Below are 24,524 nucleotides of genomic sequence, written 5' to 3' on the forward strand. Positions count from 1 at the left end.
AATAAATACATTCATAGATACACAAAACTACTAAATAAATACATAAATCCCTGGTGATACTTACCCTAAGCAGGTCACATAGAGGGGCCCATGTGAAAAGTAACTCAGGGCAGAAAATTTGGAGTATTCTTATCTCATGAATTTCATCTCAAGTTCATATCTTTTGAAATGCATTAACATGAAAAATTCTTAAACATAAAACAGATTTGAAAGAAAGAATAAACCCAAATCTACATTAACACGATTTTTTGTCTTCTATTCAGATTAATTAGGTATAAAATACGTACTGACCACTTAATTTAGGTGTATAACTTGATGAGTTTTGACAAATGGATACAGTTATGTCACCACCATCACAATCATGATAACAACAGTTCCATCACTCCTAAAAGTTCCCTCATGCCCTTTTGTAGTCAATCCCCTCCTGTTAGACCCCGCCCCTGGCAACAACTTATCTGCTGTCACTATAATTTTGCCTTTTCTCAAATTTCAGGTAAATGGAATCAGACAGTATGTAGTCTTTGTGTCTATCTTCTTTCATTTAGCATAATGCTTTTGAGGTTCACCCATGTTGTTGCCTGAATAAGTAGTTTGTTCCTTTTTATTATTGCTAAATAGCATTCATTGTATGGATGTGGTTTATCTTTTCACCAGTTGATGGACTAGCAGAGTGTTTCCAATCTTGGACTATCACAAATAAAGCTCTTATAAACATTCACGTAGATTTTTATGTGGACATATGTTTTCATTTCTCTTGAGTAAATACTGAGGAGTGGAAGTGCTGGGTCATAAAGTTAGTGTAATATTTAAGTTTTTAAGAAACTGCCCAACTGTTTTCTAAAGTAGTTGGACCTTTTTACCTTCCCATGAGCAGCATGCAAGTGTTCCCTTTGCTCCACATTATTGCTGACAATTGGAAATGCCAGTCTTTGTAACTTCCGTCCTACTCGTGAGTTGTAGTGGTACTACAATCTGCATTTCCTCAACGGCTAATCACTTTGAGCACTGGCGCTTATTCGCCATTTGTATATCTTTGGTGAAATGCTCAATTTTTCAATATTTTATCCATTTTTAAAATTTGTCTAACACAAACACGAGTCCTTTATCAGGTATGCTTTGCCTAAGCTTGACTTTTCATTTTCTTAACAGTGTCTATTGAAGAGAAGTTTGTAATTCTTATCTGAGCTTTGCCCAACCCAAAGTTACTCCAATGTTTTAATCTAGAAATTTTAGTTTTAGCTCTTACAGTTAAGTCTGTGATTCATTTCAAGTTGATCTTTGTGTGGCATGAGATAAGGGAGTCAAGCTTGACTTTTTTTTGCAATATAGCTATGCGTTTGTTCTAGAATCATTTGTTGAAAAGACTTTCCTTTCCCCCTTGAATTACTGTGTTAGCTTTGTGAAAAATCAAGTGACCATAGTTGCACAATCTATTTCTGGACTCTCTATTGTGTTCCACTGATACACATATAGCCTGACACCAAAAGCACATTATCTTAATTACTGTAGCTTTATAGTGTTTCTTGCAATCAGGTAGGTAGGAATCCTACAGCTTCATCCTCTTATCAAAGTTGTTTTGACTATTCTAGGTCCATTTGCATTTCTACATAAATTTTAGAATCAGTTTGTCAAATTCTATCAAAAAATGGCTGCTAAGCACTTTGATTAGGGTTTCCTTTAATCTATTAATCAATTTGGGGATAATTGACATCTTAACCATATTGAATCTTTCATCCAAGAACATGGTCTCTCTCTTCATTTTAGACCTTCTTTGATTTCTCTCAAAATGGCTTGTAGTTTTCCATGTTCAAGTCTTGCACACATTTCATTAAATTTATCTCCAAGTGTTTCATGGTATTTGATGCTATTGTAAATGTTATTGATTTTTTCGATTTTCAATTGGTTGCTCTTCATATATAGAAATCAAAATATTTTGGTAAATTGACCTTGTATCCTAGAACCTTGCTAAGCTTATTAACTGCAGTATCTTATAGATTCCTTATCATTTTCGACTTACACAATCATGTCATCTGCAAATAAAGACAGTTTTATGTGTCTTTCTTTCTAATTTGTATGTTTTTTATTTCCTTTTTTGTCTTGTTGCACTGGCTAAAATCTCCAGTCAATATTGAATATAAGTGGTGAGAACAGACATTCTTGCTTTGTTCAGTGTATTAGAGAGGAAGTATTCAGTCTATTGCCATTAAGGATGATGTTAGGTTTAGGTGTTACGTAATTACCCTTTATCAGGTTGAGCAAGTTCTCTTTTATTTGTAGTTTGCTGAGGTTTTCTATCACAAATGGGTCCTGAATTTTGTCAAATGCTTTTTCTGAATGAAATGAGATGATATGGTTTTCTTTTTTGACTCCCAGTGTTTAATTACATTGATTGATTTTCAAATATTTCCTCTAAGGTATCAATTTCATTGGCATAAAATTTTTCATGATTCTTTTCTTTTAATGTCTGTAGGATCCATGGTGATATGGCCCCTTTCATTTCTGATATTGATAATTCCTGAGTTTGTTTTTTCCTATCAGTCTGGTTAAAGCTTATCAATTTTATTGATATTTTCAAAGAGCCAGCTTTTGATTTGATATTTTGATTTTCAGTTTTCTATTTCATTCATTTCTGTTATCCTTATTGTTTCCTTCCTTTCTTGGATTTGCAAGTACTTAAGTTGGAAAGTTAATTAATTTGAGACCTTACATTCTTTCTAACATAAGTGTTTAAAGCTATAAATTTCTCTCAAAGTATTACCTTAACTGCAGCCCACAAACTTTGGTATGTTGTGATTTTCATTTTCATTCTGTTCAAGATATTTTCTAATTTCTCTTGTAATTTATTCTTTGGCACATGGACTATTTAAAAATGTGTTGTTCTTATCTTTCTGTTATTGATTTCTAGGTTAATTCCACTGTGGTCAGAGAATACACCTTGTATGGTTTCAATCCCCCTTAAATTTAGTGAGACTTTTCAGGAGCAGGGGTACCTTTTCCTTGCTCCCTTTCCCCTTCTGCTGTTTGGACACAGATGACAAGGCCCTGGGTGATGATGCAGCTACAAGATGGAAAAAATCTCAGACTTGAATCACCACATAGAAGAGAGAAGCACACTTACCTGGAACACCCATCCTGGTCTATACATGAGCAAGAAAAAAATTCTATTGCTTGAACCATTAGAGGTTTGGTTGGTTGTTACAGCAGTTTAGCTTACCCTGATTAAAATGCCGCTTATCTCTTTAAGGTTCCCCTTTCTCCTCCACTACCCTGAAACTGGGTTTTCATGAGACATGTAACCTGCATGTTAGTTCATACTATGCAAAGAATACCCACCACATCTATTCGACTATTTTCATATGTTCTATTAATAAAAACTTCATATGAATATAAATAAATACATGTGAAGTCTATTGCATCAATCAAGGTTCTTTTTTAAAAATAAATTTTTATTTAAGCAGAGCATACATACAGAAATGTGCAAAAAATATACTATCTATATATACATTATATATAATACATATATCTGCAGAAATTTACAAATCTGTCTACACCTGGGGCAGTCTCTTCCTTTCCATTCTTTCTTTCTTACTTGCGATTCTTGGAGCCCTAGTTACTGAGAAAGTCAAGAAAATGAGATAAAAGGGCATCCAGAGTGTGTAACAGAGAGGCCCTTCCAAGAAGTCTGAACTCCAGACTAGAAACTCAAAGCCGGTCCTTTATGATTGCCGACATGCGGCTCAATTCCCCTGCCACACTCCTCCAAGTGCCGCCTTCTCCCATTTTTTAAGGGAAAGAGGATATAATACACATAGGGAAGAATGTAAAGAGAGAAGCTACATTGTCTCCTTTCTCAGAGCAAACACAAGGCTCCAGGGCTGCCACTAGCCCGTTTGGCATCTTTGGCAATTTAAAAAACTCTCCCCAAAGCACTCCTTTCTGGAATCATTTTACTTCCACCTGTCAGATATTTGTTGCAATATAACTATACTAATTTTTTTAGTAAGAACACTTTCCTGCTACTTGCCGGAAACTTGTGATATGATAAGTCCCCACAGCCTTTGATGTGAATAGCATCCTTCTGCATGTGGCACTGTTTTGCTCTTTCCAGTCTACATGCTGCACTTGGCCGTAGGCTGTCAGCCAAGCTGTAGTTTTAATACTTTTTTAATGCATTTGGGTTATTTTTTAAAATATTTGTTTACTGAAGAATCACATACATGCAGAATAAAAAAGGGAGATGTACCTAAAAAAAATAACAAAAACAAGAAACTAACAGTTTGCACAGGAAGAAATGTAAGAATGCAAGAATGTTCAGAATTTCAGAAATGCATAAATGATGCAAAAAACCACCATAAACATAAATAAACACCAGAAATTTTCATGTACCTATAGGAATAGGGTCAAAGTGAAAATTTCAAATAAGTTGACTTACATAGAAGTGATAGGGCCAATAAGAACTTCGTTTCCTATTTTATGCTGAAAACAAAATATACTGAAAATCTAAGAATATTTCTGGGTGGCCCACTGTAAGTTATTACAGAAGTGTGGAGTAGTGCACTGGCCACAACGTCAGAAAGGGTGACTGCCATTCCAACTTTGGGAAGAGGTAGAAGATGGTGAAAATTTGATACTGGTCCCAGGAAAGGCCCTAGAATAGACCCTTATTATAATGATAATGTTTTTTAAGCCTTTAGGAAAGAACACAGTTCACTCTGAATCAGCAGATTTGACTTAACTTCATGAACTTTTGGGGCAGTTACTCAACTAACATTAGGGAAATGCAAGACTTCAGCAAGAAATGTAAGATCCTATGATATCCTTACAGATAACTCTGGGGACAAATGGGCAGATAGATGGACCAGTTAATCGCTGAAATTCTTACCTAAAGGGTGTTGATTAATACGGTCAGTGGTCAATTCATATCACGCTGAAGAGAAATTTCTGAGGCCTTCTACAGGCTGTTGTCCTCAGACTTGTTTCATTCAATATAGATTTACATATCAAACTTTGGAGTGATCAGAAAGAAAAAGACAGCAAATCTATCTTGGACGAATCCAAAAACATCTCAATAGGTTAATGAATCCAACACAAGAAAACTTCATAAGAATAAAGGAAGGTCCTGCAAACTAGGTTAAACAAAACACCAACTGCACAAGTGCAGGATGGGGAAAGAATGCTTAACAGCAGGAAAAAACCTCAAAGGACTCCAACAATATCATGTGGGTGTCAGAAAAGCTAGTCCAATATCTGGATGTTATACAGAAGAAGAATATTAACTAGAACAAGGGACATGACAGTTTTGCTACCTATAAATGTTCAGTTCTGGGTCGTATACTTTAAGAAAGATAGAGAAAACCAGAGCATTTGGAGAAAAGGGTCTTGGATGGTAAAGACAACTGAAGCCACGATATATGATGAGTGAACTGACTGGGGATAGGAAGGAGAAGATACTGGGAGTCATCACAATACGGTAGTTAAATGTCTGGCCCCAGGAGTTAATAAGACAAATGAAGGGAAGAAACAGAGAACCAACTAGGATGGCAGAGCTGCCCAAAGGTGGAAGTAGATTCTGGTCCCCGAAGAGTCAGACTAGAGGCTGCTAAAGGACCATCTGGTATTCAGGTTTTCTCCAACTTTGAGATTCCAAAAGTATAAAGATCTGTTCAGCTATACAATTTATTACTCTATCTTTGAAGAACACACAACTGACAATTCTTTAGAACTACGGCTATGTTGAAACTTTGGAGGATGAAAAACTACAAACCATTCAGTTTGCTTTACTGGCCACTTTTATCTCTCAAAGGGACAAACATTTGTGTGTGTGTTGCTCCCCCGGCCCCCAGTTTTACTGAGATATAATTGAAATGTGTGTGTGGCTTTTTGATGTGAAATCAGTCTAGAAAATGTAGTTTCCACTAGCGTTAAAGCAATCAGCACGGACGTGTAAATTTTTGATGGTGAAAGACGTTTCACTAGTATAGTGTAGTACACTGTTATACTATAATAGGGATCATTCTGTCTTATTTGGCAGATTCATACATATCCCACCCTGAAAAAGCCCAAAGCCCTAAAAAAATTATATATAAAAATAGAGATATAAAAATTCTATCTATATTTGTATATATATGTATTTATATGTGTGTGTACACACCCACACCCACACCCCCCCAATACAAACATGGGTTATTAGAAAGGAACTTCTTCCTTTTCAAAGATAATTTTATATAGTCAGTCTTCCAGGTGCATTTAACTTATGGTTTTACTTATACAATTTAGGTTTCCCCTAACTATCCAGCAATGTGTGGCGTGAACCTAACTCTAACCAATTACAATTTTGTCAGTTAAAGGTGTCTCAGTACACTACAAGCAAGCTCTAGGCATAATTACTATATTGCCAAGATTCCCGAAGTCCATTTCAACTTTCATTCTCAGAGATTATACAAAACATGAATAAATCCATGCAACACACTAAAGAAATTCGTTATTCCACATAACTACATCATGGAATTATCCAGAGATCAAAAAAACGAAAGGAAACTTTTCCATGGTTTTCTCTAAAGGAAATCACTTACTGTCAAAATTTTTACTATATTATCTCCTAGAATATTTTTATCAATTTTCTTTGGAAAAGCAAGAATTAACCTTGGTATACCTTTCTGATCAAGGACCAAACACGTGTCCCTTTTTTCTTACCATATTTTTTGTACCTTTCAATCTCAGAGTGGAAATATAATCTCTTAGAAGGAATGTGCACAGTTACAGCCATTTACCGCTTCCTGATTATACAAAAGTAAATTCACAAATGGAATTATAATAAAAGGTACAAGAGGGGAGCTACCCAGGTGATGTGATATTGTCCCAAAGTACTATTGTGTGGCCACTGGGAAAAGTATCTATGAGAGAACACTTGAGTAGATTCCTTCTATGATAAAGAAATTCACTACCTTCTATATTTCTAAACATGTATCTTTGAAGTCATCTAAATTAAGCAAAGTGTCTACTTTAAGAGGGTTATTGAGATTTGTATTCATGTAGAACAAGCCAGTTACAAACCTACTTCGCTTTACATTAACTATAAACACCACAGCTCACTTCAGAAGAGATCTGGGCATCTTAAAAACCAGGGTCACAAGATGCTCTTACACAAACATTTAGAAATCCAGTAACTTCTGATTTAAATGGTGCTTTCAGGAGAAAGGAAACAATAATGACAGATTAAAGCCTGCCTTTAACCATGAGAGTCCCTGGAATAAAACCAAAATTACTGCCAAGAAGCCACAGGTGTTTATTATATAGACAAAGAAAAGCATGACTTTGAAGGGCACAGTGACAGTGCTTCTCTGCCTCCACTAAGGGGCTGTAAGATTAAAGGTTAATAGCAGCATAAATACTATAATTACATAATGCTGGGTTCATTTGTCTTTCAGGGTTACGAAAAAACCTTTTTGTCCTTGTACTTTTAGGGACTTGGAAGGTCTGCCAGCCACTGCCTTTCTTGTCACCAGAGCTCTCAGCGGGTTTACAAATGGACGTGCCCAAGACTGCCATCTGGTGGAAATGCTAGAAATTGAAACGATTTTTTGTAAGTGATTCAGTCAGTTACCTACTAAAAAGTATGAATTAAAAATATATTGGAGGAAAAACAGTTCATAACAGCAGTAATAAATATAAAATAATAAGGAATTAACTTAAGAAATATAGAACATATATGGAGAAAACTACAAAACTTTACTGGGGGCATTAAAAAACACTCATTTATATAAATAGAAAGATGTAGAATTTTCCTAGAATGGAACTCATCTCTGCTAAAGAGTTCAATGACCCCCAAATTAATCTACACATATAACAATTCAACATTAACAGGATTTTTATTCAGCAGGGAAATCTTGGCCAAATTATTCAAAACTTCGTCTGGAAGAATAAACATTCAATTTCTGTTAATGTAGACTAATAAGGGAGCCCTTTCCCTACCAGATAATAAAACGTATAATAAAACTATGATAATGAAGATGTCATACTAATACACAATACAAAGCAATGAAACAGAATGCCCATAAAAATACAAGCACATACAAAAATATATAGTAAAAGGGCATTTTCAAATAAATGAGAAAAGACTGGCTTATGTATTAGCTGGTGTGAGGGGATAATTGAAAATATTACATTAGACTTTTGCCCTGTAGTAATACCCAAAATAAGTTCCACTTATATTATATATTTATAATAAAAAAGGCCAAAGTCATAAAAGAAAAGGTATGTAAATATTTACTTACTCAGAATGTGAAAAGATTGTCTATGTATACAACTGAAGGTGGAAACTGTTAAAGAAAATGACAAAATTCTAAAACTTTTGAATGTAAAAAACCAAGACACTTCTCAAAATTCATCAAATTAAACACCTAAGATCTTTGCAGTTTACTGTATACAAATTTTACTTCAATATTTTTTTAAAAAGTAAAACAAAAAATAAACTCCACTATTTTTGACTTAAAACACCATATGAAAGGGTGAAAGCAAGTATTTTTGACCAAGAAGAGGTATCCAACACTCTTCAGATCAGAGCATCTTAGCTCTCTCTAGAGCCTCTCCAATCATAGTGAGTAGAAAGTCTATTCTGTCTGTAGGGAAAGCTGGCACAGAAACAAAATGTTATTGTGTAAGAAAAAGCACAGAAACAGAGTAGCATGACATAGGATCTGAGGCGGGGAGGGGGGAATCCACATGCTATTGAGCTTGTAGTTTTTAAAAAATTAAGCCATTTCATTATTGCTAGATGTGCTTTGTTCTTAGTCCCATCCCTCAACGTTCTTATTTAAACAAACAAAGAGTATTGAAAGGCAAGTGGTGAACTGGGGAATTCGGGACATGTAACAAAATAATGGTTAATTTCCTAAAAATATAAAGAGCTCTCACAAATCAATATGAAAAATGATAAATGTGTTAATAGAAAATAAGCAACATGTGAACAGGCTTTAATAAAAGACATATAATTAGCCAAAATATGAGAAAAAAATGTTTAACTTCACTAGTAATGAAATAATTGAGAATCAAATCAAGAAAATATCATACAGTATTTTACCCACGAGATTGGCAATGTACAACACTGGCGAGAAAGCAGAAAACAAGGGCATTTTTGTATACTGTTGGGATTATAAATTGGTACCCTCTTCCTGGAAGGCAATTCAGGGCCACTTCATTTAGTCTCTGTATTTTATTCTTTCATTCAAAATTTTATAAAAAATTCAAACATAAGAAAATTACAGAAAAGAATATAATACACCCTTACCTACTACCCATATGTAACAGATGTTATCATTTTGATATTTTTATTTTTGAGGGTAGAGAAAATAAAAATCTCACTTCCCAATGCTTCTGAAAAAGTAACCACTGTCCTAAATTGATGTGTATTATTTCTATGCTTTTTTTTTTTTTTTAAAGATTGGCACCTGAGCTAACAACTGTTGCCAATGTTTCTTTTTCCTGCTTTTTTCTCCCCAAATCCCCCCAGTACATAGTTGTATATTTTAACTGTGAGTCCTGCTAGTTGTGGTGTGTGGGATGCCGCCTCAACATGGCCTAATGAGGGGTGCCATGTCCGCGCCCAGGATCCGAACCCTGAGCTGCCGAAGCAGAGTGTGTGAACTTAACGACTCGGCCACGGGGCCGGCCCCTCTATGCATACTTTATACATACTATGCATGTATAAATTGTCATATGACATAAAAAATGTCATAATTATGTGTGACTAAGAAAAAATGCCAAATAAACTATGAAACAATGCTTTAATAAAAGATTTATACCTTTGTAATAGGTTTTTTAGACTTTAAAAAAAATCTTGTCATTTCTGTTTTGCTTACACAGTAACTTTCCTTCTATGTTAAATCAGTGTAATCATTTTGAAGACACTTTAAACAGCATTTAAACTTAATACATGTAGTCCCAACAGTGTACAAAATCCAATTATGTGAAATATGAATAGCTATGACCACATTGGTGCAACTATGCCATGACAGCTGCCTAGCCAACAGCAACTGTAAGACACCATTGACCTAAGATGTTTCTCAACTTCAAAGATATGGAAACATGAAAAGTGCATTTTGGGATAAATTTTGGAGCTTTAAGCTTCTACTACAAAACAACATCCTTTTGGACCTTGAGGATTCTCTCAGCACTAAGTTTTCAAAGCATTTAAAGATGGCTCACTGCCTAAGGAACAAAGCCAGTAGCAGTTAGCTACTTCTGGAGCACAGGATTTTCTTCTTAGCCCAGCCTTCCTCCATTTCACTACGTGCTGCAGAGAAAACTGTTTTATGCTAAAGGATACTAGTAGGGTGAGTTATCCCCCTCTGGTAACATCTGCCTTAAATCAGGCCCAGGAATTTACATACTTACCAACTGGGACTATGGTGATGCAAGTGAGGCACACTTGCCTTGGGGACAAAATATAAGGGGTGCCAAAAAATTCAGTAATCAAGATAAACATTTTAATGCAACATTTAAAAGAATCAAAATTAATGCATAAACCATGACCAAAATATCAAAATTTGCAATAAAGACAGAATCATTATTACTGAATTTTCCTTTTGCCTCAGGCTCCAACATAGCATGGCAGGGCACTGTTACTGGTCCAGCCTTGTAGGGGAAGGAGAGCAGTCAGCAGAATCAATGTGGTACCTCACTACAGTTTAAAAGATTAACTTGAAGATATGCGCACCCTACAACCCAGTAATTTTATTTCTAGGCAAATACTAGAGAAACACTAGTATGTGTGCACAAGGGACACAAGCCCAGACGTTCATTGCATCAGTTTTTTAACAGTAAGAAGTTGCAAATAATCTAAACATCCCTCAGTGTGGAAATGGATAAATACTTTATGGTGTAATCACACAAAGGAATACTATACCAGTTTGTTTTTTTAATTTGTTTAACCATTAGCTTGTTTTATAGAAGAGGGGGATGTAGAGGGAATAACATGAGCAGATAAACTGAAACCTGAGGCTGGGAATAACACTCTTTCCTCCCCACAATACCCCCTGCAAAATCAAAACGAACTCAACACAGCAGGCGGAGTGCAGGGGAGGGGTGCTGGGTGACTGATCTCTAGGGCAGGTGATGTCTGACTTTTGTTCCAAGCCCACTGCCCCTTCCCCACCTCCTAAATATAACTAAATCATGATACTTGGGAAGATCACCAAAACAAAACCTGTCAATATGGCTCATAGTTCAGCACTGTTAACTTACTAAGTTTCTTTTCTTGTAAAAGAGTAACTTTCTAGTTTCATCTGCCTATTCACATACACACTCTCTGAGCCAAGTGATTTTCAAACTTTTCAAAGTCAAAAAACCTTTAGTCAAACGAAATCTTGGATGGAATCCCAATAGGCAACACAGAAAAAACCAGAACTGCTCTGAGGTAGACAGCTGGTACGCTGGTTAACTCCGTCTGGTAATTATAACATTATAGACAGAGTTTGAACTACATGAGAAGTCTTAAGACTATTAGCTTATTTCTAGGTATACATAATTTTAAAACGTGACCTCTTCATGAAAAGCTTTGCAGGTTCGTAAAGAACATAATTAAATTCAGTAGCTTTCAGTTCAAGAGTATGCTTCAATAGCGTCAAAGTGCCATAATAATTATAACCAGTCTTACCTAAGATCAACTTTAATAGTGAACATTAAATATAAATATTTAAAATAAACCTTATACTGTTGTCAATTTACTTATAAAAACCTTATTCATAAGCAAAATCTCATGAATCTCATGTCTTAAAGACATAGAAATGAAGCAAAACCACCTCTTCATAGTTAGTGCACAGCTCAGAATAAGTGCAAACAATCCGGGAGAGGGAAAGGAGGTATCAGATCCATACATTAGAATAATTCTTGGATTGTACTAGTCCTCTGCACCTCAAATATATGCCCAGGTATTTCCATTACAGGTGGATATTGAATGGGAAGAAGGAAAGAATACATTTGTTGTACAGATTTAATCACTAAAGAAATCACTGTTGCCAATATTATAAACTAGGGTTTATTAGTCAAGGAAAAAAAATCCCAAACCTTTGATTCTACCTATATATAAAAGTTATGGTTCTTTAGTGCCCTGCTATAGTGTGAATGCTAAGAGAGAGAAGAAATAATAACTAACCTCCTAACACCCAGATTATGGCCCCCTCACTCCTGAATTAGACAAGTATGGCTACTGGCTACGTCTGAGTGGGGAATGATGTGCACAGTTAATAGAAGTGTTTGCCAGGTAGAATAAAACTAAAATTGAAAATAAGGGGGAGAAGTTACCATGGCCAGGAAAACTAACAAGTGAGTATTGGTGGCGAGGTGATGCTGCCTGAAAAGCAACTTATTCTGTATTAGCAGCTACCCTGTCTTACTTCTAGACCACAAGATAACATACATAGGTCACCAAGACAATGGGCAATAAACACTTGCTTAGTATTTTCACTAAGGCTCACAGAACAATTCCCAGAGTTCAATAGAAAAAAAATCTTGTAAAAAATGTGTAAAAAATGACAATGTGAATTGTTATAATGCCCACTAAGAATTTATTTGCAAAAGCAAGTAACTCTCACAATTGCTTTGAGATGAAATCATAACTTAAATTCTGGTCAAGATTACTACCTTAGCATTTGACTATCTTACAGATACAACAGATTTTTTGCATGTTGTGCATTATAATGTTTAATATGTGAAAAAAAAACCCATTATTTTTCACTAAATACTATTTAGCTACCCAAAACATGTTCTAAAATCTTTATCAAATACTCCCTCTTATTGAACCAGACTAATTTCTAAATACAAATAAAGGCAATTAGGAAAAGGAAATGCGAATTTGAGATGTCATTTAAAAATGCAATCTAAGCTCAAGACAAGAATAAGATTTGGCTAGCAAAAGAAATTTAATGGACATCTTCAGATTAATTTCAGTAACTGAAGCCAAATCAAAACTCAGTTTAACTCAAGCAACATATATTGACAGTCAATAGCGTACTTTCAAAGGTTTTAGAAAACACACAATTTGTTTTCTACATGACTAATTTGTTGTTTGGAAACAAAAACTTGGTGCATAATGTCAAAATAATTATTTATGTATGGTCTCATGCCATCAAATATTTTAGGTAGCTTAGTTTGGAATATAAACTACTGAGGCTCTAATTTCTGGCTCAAATGCTGGGCTAATCCTATTATAGAAACATTTCTCACCAACCGATACTGCTTCCCTTGTTATTAGAAGGCATTTTGAAGCCTGGCTAGAAATAAAGGACCTCAAAGGGCCTGGCAGCAGCTTCATTTTCATATAGGAAGACCAATTCACTACAATTTTTATCAATGACAGTGCAACTCATAAAGTATTTCTATATTCAGCATTAAGAAATGATGACTCTTGGTCATAAACTGTACTCAGGTTAATAAACTTATGGTGCAGAAGCTGGAAAACATTTCTTGTTTAGATTGTTTCTCCTTCAAAAGGAGATATTTTAAAAATAAATATCAGAAAATATGCAACTTGATGTTTCAGTATCTGCTACATTAAGTAATAAAGGAGACCAAAGAAACTAAGCTTTTAGATAGGTATGTTAACGCCTTGTATATTGGCAAACTTCATCTTTTAAGATGTTTTTAATTTTGCTACAGTTTCTTATGAGGACTCAGGGTTTAGTTAGCTGGTCGGCGAGAGCCTGATCGCACTATCAAAAGACATCATCAAAACCCAAGTGAATCCCACACATCTGAAAATAAAACTGACGTAAGAAAGGACTTACAGAGATATCACAGTTGCTGTCACTTTTGGCTACCAAACACATTTAAAACCAAAAACTCAAGTAATGAATATCTTAAGCAAATATTATAATTACCAAGCCTCAGAATTGGGAAAGAAACATGTGACAGAAATTATGACTGCCTTTTACTTTTTCTTACACCTCCATGGTAACTCCCCCCAACCCTGATCAATGTTTAGAAAACTGAAAAACCTAACAATAAAACTTCAGCATAAAGCCCTGATCCACTTAATTGTCATTAAAAAAGAAAAGTCTTGTCTTTATCTGGCCAATCTGACGTGACATCTCAGTCATGGTAAAAGTATTTTATTTAAAACATGAATTTAAAAATTCAGCATAGAAGTGTGAGACCTTTCAAAGAAATAACACAAATCGATAGTAATTGAGGACATTTTTAAAAAATTAAAATGATCTGAATATATGCCATGCAAAAAACAAACTGTATTGTTATGTTTAACCTTAAATCATGAGTTTCCCAAGTTGAAACACACCATAGAAATTTTCTGGGAGAAAAAAGTACAATGTGAAAGATTCCACCTTATTCCTCTTGCTTTCTCAGTTTCAGTCTAACAGTGAGCACAAGCTCCCATATCTCCCACTAAGTAAATCTGATGTCAGAGCTATATGTCTTAAGATCCCTTTACTATTATACTGTGATATCTGGAATAAATGAACGCCCTAAAAAGCTGTCCACAAGGACAGGGGCAGCCATTCTGAAAGTCTAGGGGTCCCAGAGAGCCTTTCAAAGAGGCCCACAAAATCAAAACTATTTTCTTAACATTACTAGTACTTATTCTTTTTCAACATCTTGACATGTGCACTAGTTGAGCAAAAGAAAAGGTGGGTAAAACTGCAGGCACCTTAGCACAAATCAAGATGGGGCACCAAACTAATTAGTGGTTATTGTATCTTTACTGCCGCACTCACAGAGGGGAAAAAAGGGAGGAAAAGCCAGTTTCAGTTAACACCGTCCTTGATTAGGCAATAAAAAATTAATTTTATTACACCTCTATCCCAGAGTGCACATCTTTTTAATATCCTCTCTGGTGAAATGGCAAGTACTGGTTCCACAGCATGGTGAAGTGTGATGGCTGTCTCTCATGCTATTATTTGAGACATGTGCTGAACTAGCCACTTTTCATAAAACACCACTTTTACTTGAAAGAATGACTGACAGACTATAGTTATTCAGCGACATTTTCTCTAAAATAAATGAAGTAAGCTTGTCACTTAAGGAAAACAACTGACAATATTTGTTGACAATGACAAAATTTCACCTTTCAAGTGAAAATTAGAATTTTGAAAAATCTGTATCCATCACTGTGAGCTTGACAGCTTCCCAACACTTAAGACTCTTTTGATAAGATCAGTTACATCAAGAAAAAAAATTTTAAACATTGCGTAATAACATGTCTATATTCTAAAGAACTGCATAATCCAATGAGCTTGTATTTTCCAAATGACCAATGTGCAATGTTACAAAGTCATGCAAAAGTAGATCCATTCGAACTACAAGGTAGACCAAACGGACTGCAACGTAACAGAGTACAAAACTGACTGATAAAGTTTCAGATTCCGCATCGGAACTAACCTTCAGGAAACTACCAGTTATGACGTTCTGATAATGTATCAAAGAGGAATATTCACAATTATCTGAAGCTATTATTCTTTTCTAAATACATATTTGTGTGAGGCCATATTTCTTCATATACGTCAAAGTGCCAAATTGCAACAAGATCAAATGCAGAAGCAGATATGATAATCCAGCCCAACATTAAAGGATTTACAAAAAAGAAAACCAGAGACACCTTTCACACTGAATTTTTCAGATTCAAAAAATAATTATTTCATAAAACAATGCTATTTATGTTAATAGGTAATGGTTTTATTCTTTTAATGAATAGGTAAAATTTCTTGGTTTTAATTTCTAATACAATAAAATTTCAATAGATGTAACCAAAAAGCAAAAGTTCTTTGGGATCTTTGATTTTTTTAAGAATATAAATGGATCCTGATACCAAAATATTTGAGAACAGCTGGACTAGAGAATTCAGATTAGTAAACTTTGAATATAGGTTTTTCTTTTGCTAACTGACACGTTATTTGTACTTCAAGGGCTACTAAACCTCTTGAAAAAGATTTTTTAAAGTGGTATAAAGAATGTTTTTGGAGTGGAGGAGGGGTAATTAGTATTGTCCTATCCAGTTTGGTTAATTCCTCCTTGGAATTACAATTCACCTGCATGGTTCTGTACAAGAAATTTCACAATAAATAGTCTAACTATATAAAGTGTTTAAAGTAACATTCAAAACTGGACTTGTATTTTTAAAAATCATACCAAATAGTAATATGTCACACTGTTTTTCTCAATTCTTTATTTAGGTAACAAGTTGGTTATGTTCACTGCACTGTATGAAACATCACAACATCATACTGGAAAGGTGCTGTCAGTACAGGGTTGGATCAGAGTGGACAGTTTAAACAATAAACCATTTTGCATTCTTCATTCCCTATCTTTTAACAACCCTCAAACCCAGTAAAGGGACAAAGAGCTTTTAACATCATCATGTAAAGCACTTTAACTTACAAGGCTAAAATCTAAAGAATAAATAAAATATATTGTGGCAATAATTCCTTTTAGACCAAAAATCAGGTGCACAATAAATCAAATGATCAGGAAAGCTGTCTGTATTCAAATGTGTGGCTCTCCAGAAACAGCTTCAGGAAAATGTTACAGAAAATACCATGAATTCCATTTCACACAGGACCAGATGATGACTCATTTTAACTACACACAAGGGCAATTACATCCTGCTGAAACACAATTTAAACACATAGGAAAATGTTTACAGAGCATCCACAACACGTAAACCATGTACAAATGGATACATTCATTGCTTCTCCTACCCCATAGCTTCTTTTAGATAAATATTTTACTCTTCATGTTCAGCATTAATTGGATACATGCAAAACTCAAAAGAATTCAAGAACTCAAAGTTATTGTAAAAATAGAATTAAACTAATAATCTTCAAGTACCTTATGTGACAGCCACTCTGTACCGTGCCCAATGTTATAAAATGAAAGGTTACTGAACCCATGAAAATATCTCTGTAATATTTCCTTAGATCTAAAATAGATAATTTTAAATGTATTTATAGTCATTTCAATGTGATATTCTGAGCTTTTAAAATAACATAAACAATTAAAAATTTTACCAAATTACACAAAACTTGTATCTTAAAAGCTGAAAAATTAAAACTATAGAAACCCACATGTAAAAGAAAAATCACAATTTACATTATAAAGGCAAATCTCATCATTTAAAAAAATTTGCAGCAGTGAGATGTCAAAGCAAATTATAAATAGCCATAAATTAATCCATTTGGTTTCAAAGATTTTCTAGTGAGAGTTAAAGGATGTAGTAGATACATGCATAAAATTTGTAAGGGTTTATAATATTATTGCCAAATACACTTTATCTTGAAGCAGGCAACATTACAATTTGGACATTATTGGAGAACCTAGTCTGGTAATACAGGTAAAATTGGAAAAAAATTAAATAACAATTAATAATAAATATATATCCTATAGTAAATTGCTCAAAGGAAATTTCAAGCCACAGAGCTGCAAAAGGCTTCCAACTTGGTGAACTGGAAAAAGGAACATCTCATACAATTCTTTACTCTTACATGCTTATATGTTGTGTGTCTTGTTTAAAAAAACAAAAACAAAAACAAAAAACCATAATGTATCTTCAGAGTACAGCTAACTATATTCCCATGCACCTCAGGCACATCTGTTATTTGTGGTGAAATAACTCCATTGGTTTCTAGGGCCAAAAGTTCAATACAGGTGTAACCAGTATGCCTGAGGTTGGCGAAAAATACTGTAGTACAGGCAATGCTACAAGTGGCAATTATCAGAAAACACAAATATGAACAAATGATGGGAAATGCTAATGATTTTCTGCTCATATCACAAAACGTTGGGAATCCACAAGAATATTTTTCCCTTGTATTGAAGAAAATTGTGATTAAAAGTTTTTTCCCCCAATTTTCAGAATCAAAAGCATTTTAGAAGGTTTATAAGGCTACCATGGGTCTTCTAGATCTCCAGCACCCTACAGGAAGAGAAAAGGAAGAATATAATTATTATTTACCTATACCACTTCCAGGTTGGATTGAATTTCAAAGAAAACAAAATTAAATGAACAAATTACCTTCCTTTCTTTGTTTGTAAAGGTACTTTTACAGAGAAGTGTGTGTATTGTATATTGTGTGCACACACATGGATCTATCTAATATAGATAGACAACTGGTTGGGTTTTTTCTCCCCTCTCCACCAAATGCCTTCCTCTTTCTCAAACCACTTAAAAATATTCTGGCATTGGAAAAATAGATCAAAACATCAGCTACATTCGAAGATGCCAAAGTTTCAACTCACAGTACCTCAAGTAACTTTAGACACATGATAAATGTAAACATGAAGAAGAAAAGCTAATGTTCTATATTCACAATTGTTTTAAAAAATATTTTCCCATGTGACTAATAGTCATCTGCATTTAAAAAACCCATTTTAACAAAAACAAAACTCACAACTGCCACTATTTAAAACATTCTGTAATTTACTAATATCTGATGAATACTTATAGTAAAGTTGACAGTCTTGCAATCTTTAATATGCTTATCATGGCAATTCTCTGACATGTCTACGTGTGTCCAAAGATTAATGTTTTGTACCACAAAAAGAGGATAATAAATAGAATAGATTTACTTTGAATAAGCAAGACTTCTCAAAATTTTTTCCTTTTAGTTAAAATGAAAAAAGCCAAGCCAAAAGTTTTCTAAATACAAATGAATTTCTAATGGGTACTTTTCCGAGATACCAAACCTGGTAGTTTAAAAAAAATTAACTTAAAAATAAGTACAACATGCATAGATTATTCCACATCACATGCTTTATTTGGACTTAAACACTTATAATTTCATTCTAAACACTTGGTTGACATACATTTTGATGTATGTAGTTATGCTATACAGAATATACAAACCAAAGCTGTATGAATAATACATAGGTTTTTCAAAAATTATGTTTCATAAAGAATACAGAGAAAGGAAAAATAACCACACATCCAATATCTCAGAACTTCTAAAAATAAAACTACAGAGATGTAAAATATAAACAAGTCAAAGAACACACAAATTATCATCCTTGAAGAAAAATACAGGTCAGCATCTGCCATTCTTTGAAGAACTAAAATTACTAAAGAAAACATAAATTTATTACAAAACTAATTATGAGTGTGCTAATATGTAAAATAATGTGAAGCGGTAATAATTCTACATTAACAAGTTTTTCCACAATATAATGTAATCTCACTAATCAGGAATCTCTAATCCTATCCAGTATGAATTTAACTACTGACTTTAATAACTAGTAGCCTCATTTCTGGCATACAATATGAAATGACATATCATTTTGTTAAATTCAAAGTACTATAAATAGTTAATTTTAAGCTATCTGATAAAGGTGTATGCAAAGGCCTTCTTAAAAAACAAGGCTATATGAATATAGTAAAACTAGTTTACCAAGATTCAATTAACAAAACGGTTATTATAAATGCATACATTACACTTCCTAAGTAAAAACCATCAAATCAAAGATCACAAAAATATTACCACAAAGTAAAGTCATATTTTTTCATCACTCATCTTTGTCCCTGCATCTTCATTAGAGCTGTCTAATTCAGCAAGATCACTTTTTGATTCAGTATGGCTTTCCTGCATTGTCACTGGGCTTCCAGCATCACTGTTCGAAGTAGTAGCTGTGGCAGCTGGTTCAGCAGGGCTTTCTTCTCCCTCTACTTTAGCTAGCCTGTAACTAGTCAGCATCTCCTCCAGAAGTTGTCGGTAGTTTCCCCTATGATTAATTCTCATTTGCCTGAGAGCTTCCACCAATTTCCCCTGTGATCCACTTTCCTCTGCTTCATCGGAGGCCTTTTTTTAAGATTCAAGACCCCAGTGTCAGTAGACAAACTAGGATATCACATGTATTTCATAACATATCACAGTAAAACACTCATTTCTCTACCATGAGGAATATAGTCTAAGCATGAGAACATTTCATTAAACAAGTATCAAGTCTTACTTGTGTCAATTAATAAAAACTTCCAATTGAAATACCTCAAGTTATTTTTAGCAAATTACCATTAACTAGTTTGTCTTATTTCACATTGTCATTTGAAATTTAATCTGAAATTTACTCTATTAGAATTCAACAAAAACACAAGCATTTCCTAAAACTAACTTATAAAGACAATAATTGGCTATAACGATTTAGTACAAAAGAAAATTAGTGTTTAAAGCGATAGGAAAGAACAGAAAAGCAGGCCATCAGATCATTAGTTTCTTCATCATCTCTGCTGAATGATAGGTAGGAGAGGAGATACAAAATATAAAACTATATAAATTTAAACTGGATTTTGGGGAAAATTTTAAAGCTTTCGTGGATAAAAATTTTATTTACTTTTTGTCTTTAAATATTTTAATTAAAATATCTCTAGATAAAAACATTAAACACTATAATAAGATATGAATAGTAAACTACTCAATCCTTTTACATTTCATTAAATTTTGAAAAATCTACAAGTTTCTACAATAGTAGCTACTCAATATTGTTAGCAGAACAAGCTCTAACATTCAAGCTGACCACAGTTATGCTGACAGACTAAAAGCAAGACAACCTTACATTATGTGCTTCCTGAGGTGATACATTAAGGAGTACAGAGCCATGTCCTGTGTTCTTGTCAAAAACATTTAATATAAATCTAACAAACCTAATGCCTAATTTACAGGAAAACAGGGAATAGAGGAGCAACTTAAAGGACACCACGAGGAAATAAACATAGGATCCAGAATGTAGGACATCCCATAAAAACCTGGTTCAGACTCTTCATATTCAGTGTCGCGGGGAAAAAAAGACAGGGGGCTTGATTATAGACTCGCTGAATTTGCTTGACTGATAACCTGATTAGACCATGGTTCAAAATAACAATTGTAATAGTCATTCTAGGGACAACTGGGAAAATTCGGACTTGATATTAGATGATACTATTAAATTTATTATTAATGTTCTTAGGTAGGGTAACAGTATTATGGTTATGTAGAAAAATGTCCTCATTCTTAAGAGCTGCATGCCAAAAGATTTAGAGGTAAATATGATGTCTGCAATTTGCTGTCAAAGGTTCCGTCAAAAAAAATTTTTAAAAAGTGTACACACACACGTATAAAGAGAGATAAAGCAAATACGGTAAAATGTTAACAACTGTTGAATCTAGGTAGAAGGTATATAGGTGTCACTATGATCACTTCAATTCTTCTACATGTTTAGAAGTTTTCATCATAAAATGGGAAAATAAAATACAAAAAAGATTACTGACATAGATGATGTGACACAAACTCTTAACTATCTTTGGAGACCATTACTCTATAATTCTGCAACAAAGATAACACTAATATAACCACATAATAAATGGCAATATTTATTAGAAAAATGAGAGCACTTGAATGCTTAAAAAAAAAAAGTGCCCTCATGGCAAAAAGAAAGAGATGATACTGTGTATAGCATATGTTTTATGTGTATGTATATGTCTGTGTATCTGTTCATTTTAGGATATTACATGTAAAATGCCTGGAAGGAAAGGAAAGGAGAAAGAAAATGAGAAAAATCTTAACATAGAGCATATTTTATTGTGTTCTCTCCACACAATAAACATGTTTCCCTAAATAAAGTTTCTCATTCAAATCTATTCAGGAAAGATTACGATGGAACAGCGAGGCAAGTGCTCGCTCATCACAAACTTTATCAGTTTTCCAAAAGGAAATTTCCACTTGATAGTATATCACAAAGAGCTTTTAATGGACGGCTTAAGACCCACCTCTGCCCCCCAAAACCAACAATTCCGTTTTCATTAAAAAAAAAAAAAAACACCAAACTTCTAGACATTGAAACAAAATGTGCTTCAAGTGGGCAGGTGACTTACACATAGAGAGAAGTGCTTATCCACCCTGGTTTCCCATCAGAATCACCTTTCAAGATTATATAGATGCCAAAGTTTCATCCCAGGATATACAGATGCAGTGGGTCAGGGTTATTTTTTGAAAGCCTGACAGATGATTCTGATATACAGCCAAGGTTGAGAACCACTAATACGGGCTAACGAGTATAACTCTACTTAACTTGAACTTATTGATACGTTGGATCAAAGGTTGTTAAATTGGTTGTATCTGAGTCAATTTTGGTGGGTTCAACAGATAAAGCACCTCTTACTCTCTGACACCTTTATTGTACGGTAATCATCTATGTTTCTGGAAACTGCTGTAGTAGTGGTAGGCGGGGAGAAGTAGGTAGCTGCTTTTTAAAAAGCAAATTAAAACCAAACCTGTAAATCAAGTAGGGATGGATTTACAATGGGTGGCATCATAGAGCCATTGAACTGAAAAGAACTTGAACTAATGACCACATTTAAAAGTCATTTTATCTTATAGCAAATTATATTTTCCTATTGTGCTGGACAGACAATAGATGGGTGAAACCTCTTCCGCAGCCACTTCATGTGATTCTTTCAAACTCTCTCACAGATTTTCATTAGTATCAGAAAAAGAAACTACTGTTTCACTGCACTTTCTTTGCCTGAACTCACACATACAGCACATCATGTTTATACATCTATTACAGAAATTAATTCTACCTTGCAACTGTTCACAAGTCTCTCCAGCTAGACTGTAAACTCTGAGGTAAAGATAATTTCATATTCCTTTCTGAATCTTCCTACCACCTAGGGAAGGAAAATTAATGTTTGTGCTGAGAACTTTAATACACAATCTCATTTAATCCTCTCAGGTACCCTATGTAATAGGTACTTCAACTTTAATTTTTATAAGTGAAGAAACTAAGGCTCAGAAAGATTTCAGTTATTTGTCAGAGTGACAATGCTAGTAAGTGACAGAGCTCAAATTTGTGTACAGCTGTCATTAACAACCACGTCCCTTTGAATACATTATAGTTATTAACAGTTTTTCCACAGTAAGTGCTCCATATATATAGACACTTACTAAAGAAACATTGGTTAAAATTATTACATAACTGGACTACAAATCATTTCATATTGAAATCTATAATGTATTTCCTTGATATAGAAAGATTAATGAAATTATAGGACAAAAAATTATATTATTTGGATAGTTCAAATTATTCTGCAAATAAACTTAAGGCAATTACAGAGAAGAGAATTTAGGACTTATCCCTCAGTTTTTTTCCTTAAGGTTTTACTGTATCTAGACTAACACAGCTTAAGAATCAAATCTCTCATTATAAAATACCGCCTTACACCAAAAAAGACATAGGAATACAGATAAATCAAGCAGACAGCATACAGAAGGTGGGAAAAAATCTAAGCACATTTAAAAAATAAAATTTAACTAGCTAGTACTCATTTGCAGCAATTTTTTAAAAATGCAGTTGCCATGAGCAAAATTCTTCAAACGACTAGTTAGCTAAAACAGTGGAGAAAAAGTAAAGAATGCTAGTATAAATATTTACTGTTTTTTGTGGAGTCCTATGCCCTGCTTGTCAGCTAAAAACAATTTCTAGAATAAAAATTCTCAAATTTGAGATACAATTAACAATAACTAATGAAAAATCTAATAAATTAGATGTTATTTGCAAGGATCATGTATAATTTAGTGACTATGATATAATTTTAAAGAGCCATTTAAATGATCAAGATCACCAGCTAAAAGAAGTTGTATGTCAAACTGTTCCTTAAAAAACAGTGACTAAAGTTAGCGCATTTTCAAATAGTGTAGGTCTTCTCCATAAAAATGCTTTGACAAGTGAAAAAGTAAATAAGAAACAATTTACAAAAAAACTAGTATTCACCTAGTCCTAAAACTGTGATATAAAAATGTAAAAGCAACTATGTTTAATTAAGCCTACCGAAATAAAATAAAAAAGAAGATTGCACATACAATGTAATGTGAAACAGAATATAGAGATTCTTTTGGGTTTTTGTCCTGTCTGTCCTCCCCTTCTCAAAAATCCTACTACCTTAAAAAGTTTTTGGATTAGGATAAATAAAATGTGTATTTAAATGAAAAATAACTGATAAGAAACTGGGCTTACTGCTTAGTTTCAACAACTTTATAAAAACAGAACGTATTTTAAGACTATTAAACATGAGATTCACAAAAGAATGGGAAGTGATTTTTCTTGGATGGTAAACAGATGTGAGGGGGCAGACACATATATTATCTCTAAGTATCTTAGGCAGCATGGAAAGGTGTAAAGAGAATAGTTTTTGGAGTCACTTTGACTTAGATTTAAATTCTGACTGCATGATATATTTAGCTTTGCAACCTGAGCAAGCTACTTCATCTCCCTGATGCTTAGTCTTGTCTGTAGAAGAGCATGGAGGAGACTACCTATGATTTTGTGTGTGTGTGTGTGCGTATATGGTTCGGCACAAGTAGGAGTTGGGTAAATACAAGGTCCCCTTTCACCCTTGGAAAACCATCAACTTACAGAGTTACTTGATCAGTGGTATACTAATTCAAAAGCATTCTAAGTCTTCTTTGAGGGAAGAACTTAACATTTTTGCATGGAAAATACAAAGCTCTAAAAATACACTTTCATACTAATTAGCAACCTCAAATTATTTTCTTAAA

General features: G+C 33.9%; 1 protein-coding gene across 4 annotated transcripts in view; it reads right to left on the reverse strand.

Moving 5' to 3' along the window:
- Positions 1 to 3,425: 3,425 nt before the first annotated feature.
- PPM1B (protein phosphatase, Mg2+/Mn2+ dependent 1B) overlaps positions 3,426 to 24,524 on the reverse strand; it is a 91,417-nt gene continuing 70,318 nt past the window's right edge. The window contains exons 6-7 of one of the 4 annotated variants that reach the window (XM_046660462.1): positions 8,274 to 8,318; positions 3,426 to 7,560 (exon numbers count right to left, since the gene is read on the reverse strand). In XM_046660462.1, the coding sequence (XP_046516418.1) occupies positions 8,274 to 8,318 (45 nt within the window). In that variant the 3' untranslated portion in view covers positions 3,426 to 7,560. The other 3 variants (XM_046660464.1, XM_046660461.1, XM_046660465.1) reach the window with 3 other exon arrangements.

This window comes from Equus quagga, chromosome 5 (genome assembly GCF_021613505.1).
Source record: "Equus quagga isolate Etosha38 chromosome 5, UCLA_HA_Equagga_1.0, whole genome shotgun sequence".
Classification (NCBI taxonomy): Eukaryota; Metazoa; Chordata; class Mammalia; order Perissodactyla; family Equidae; genus Equus; species Equus quagga.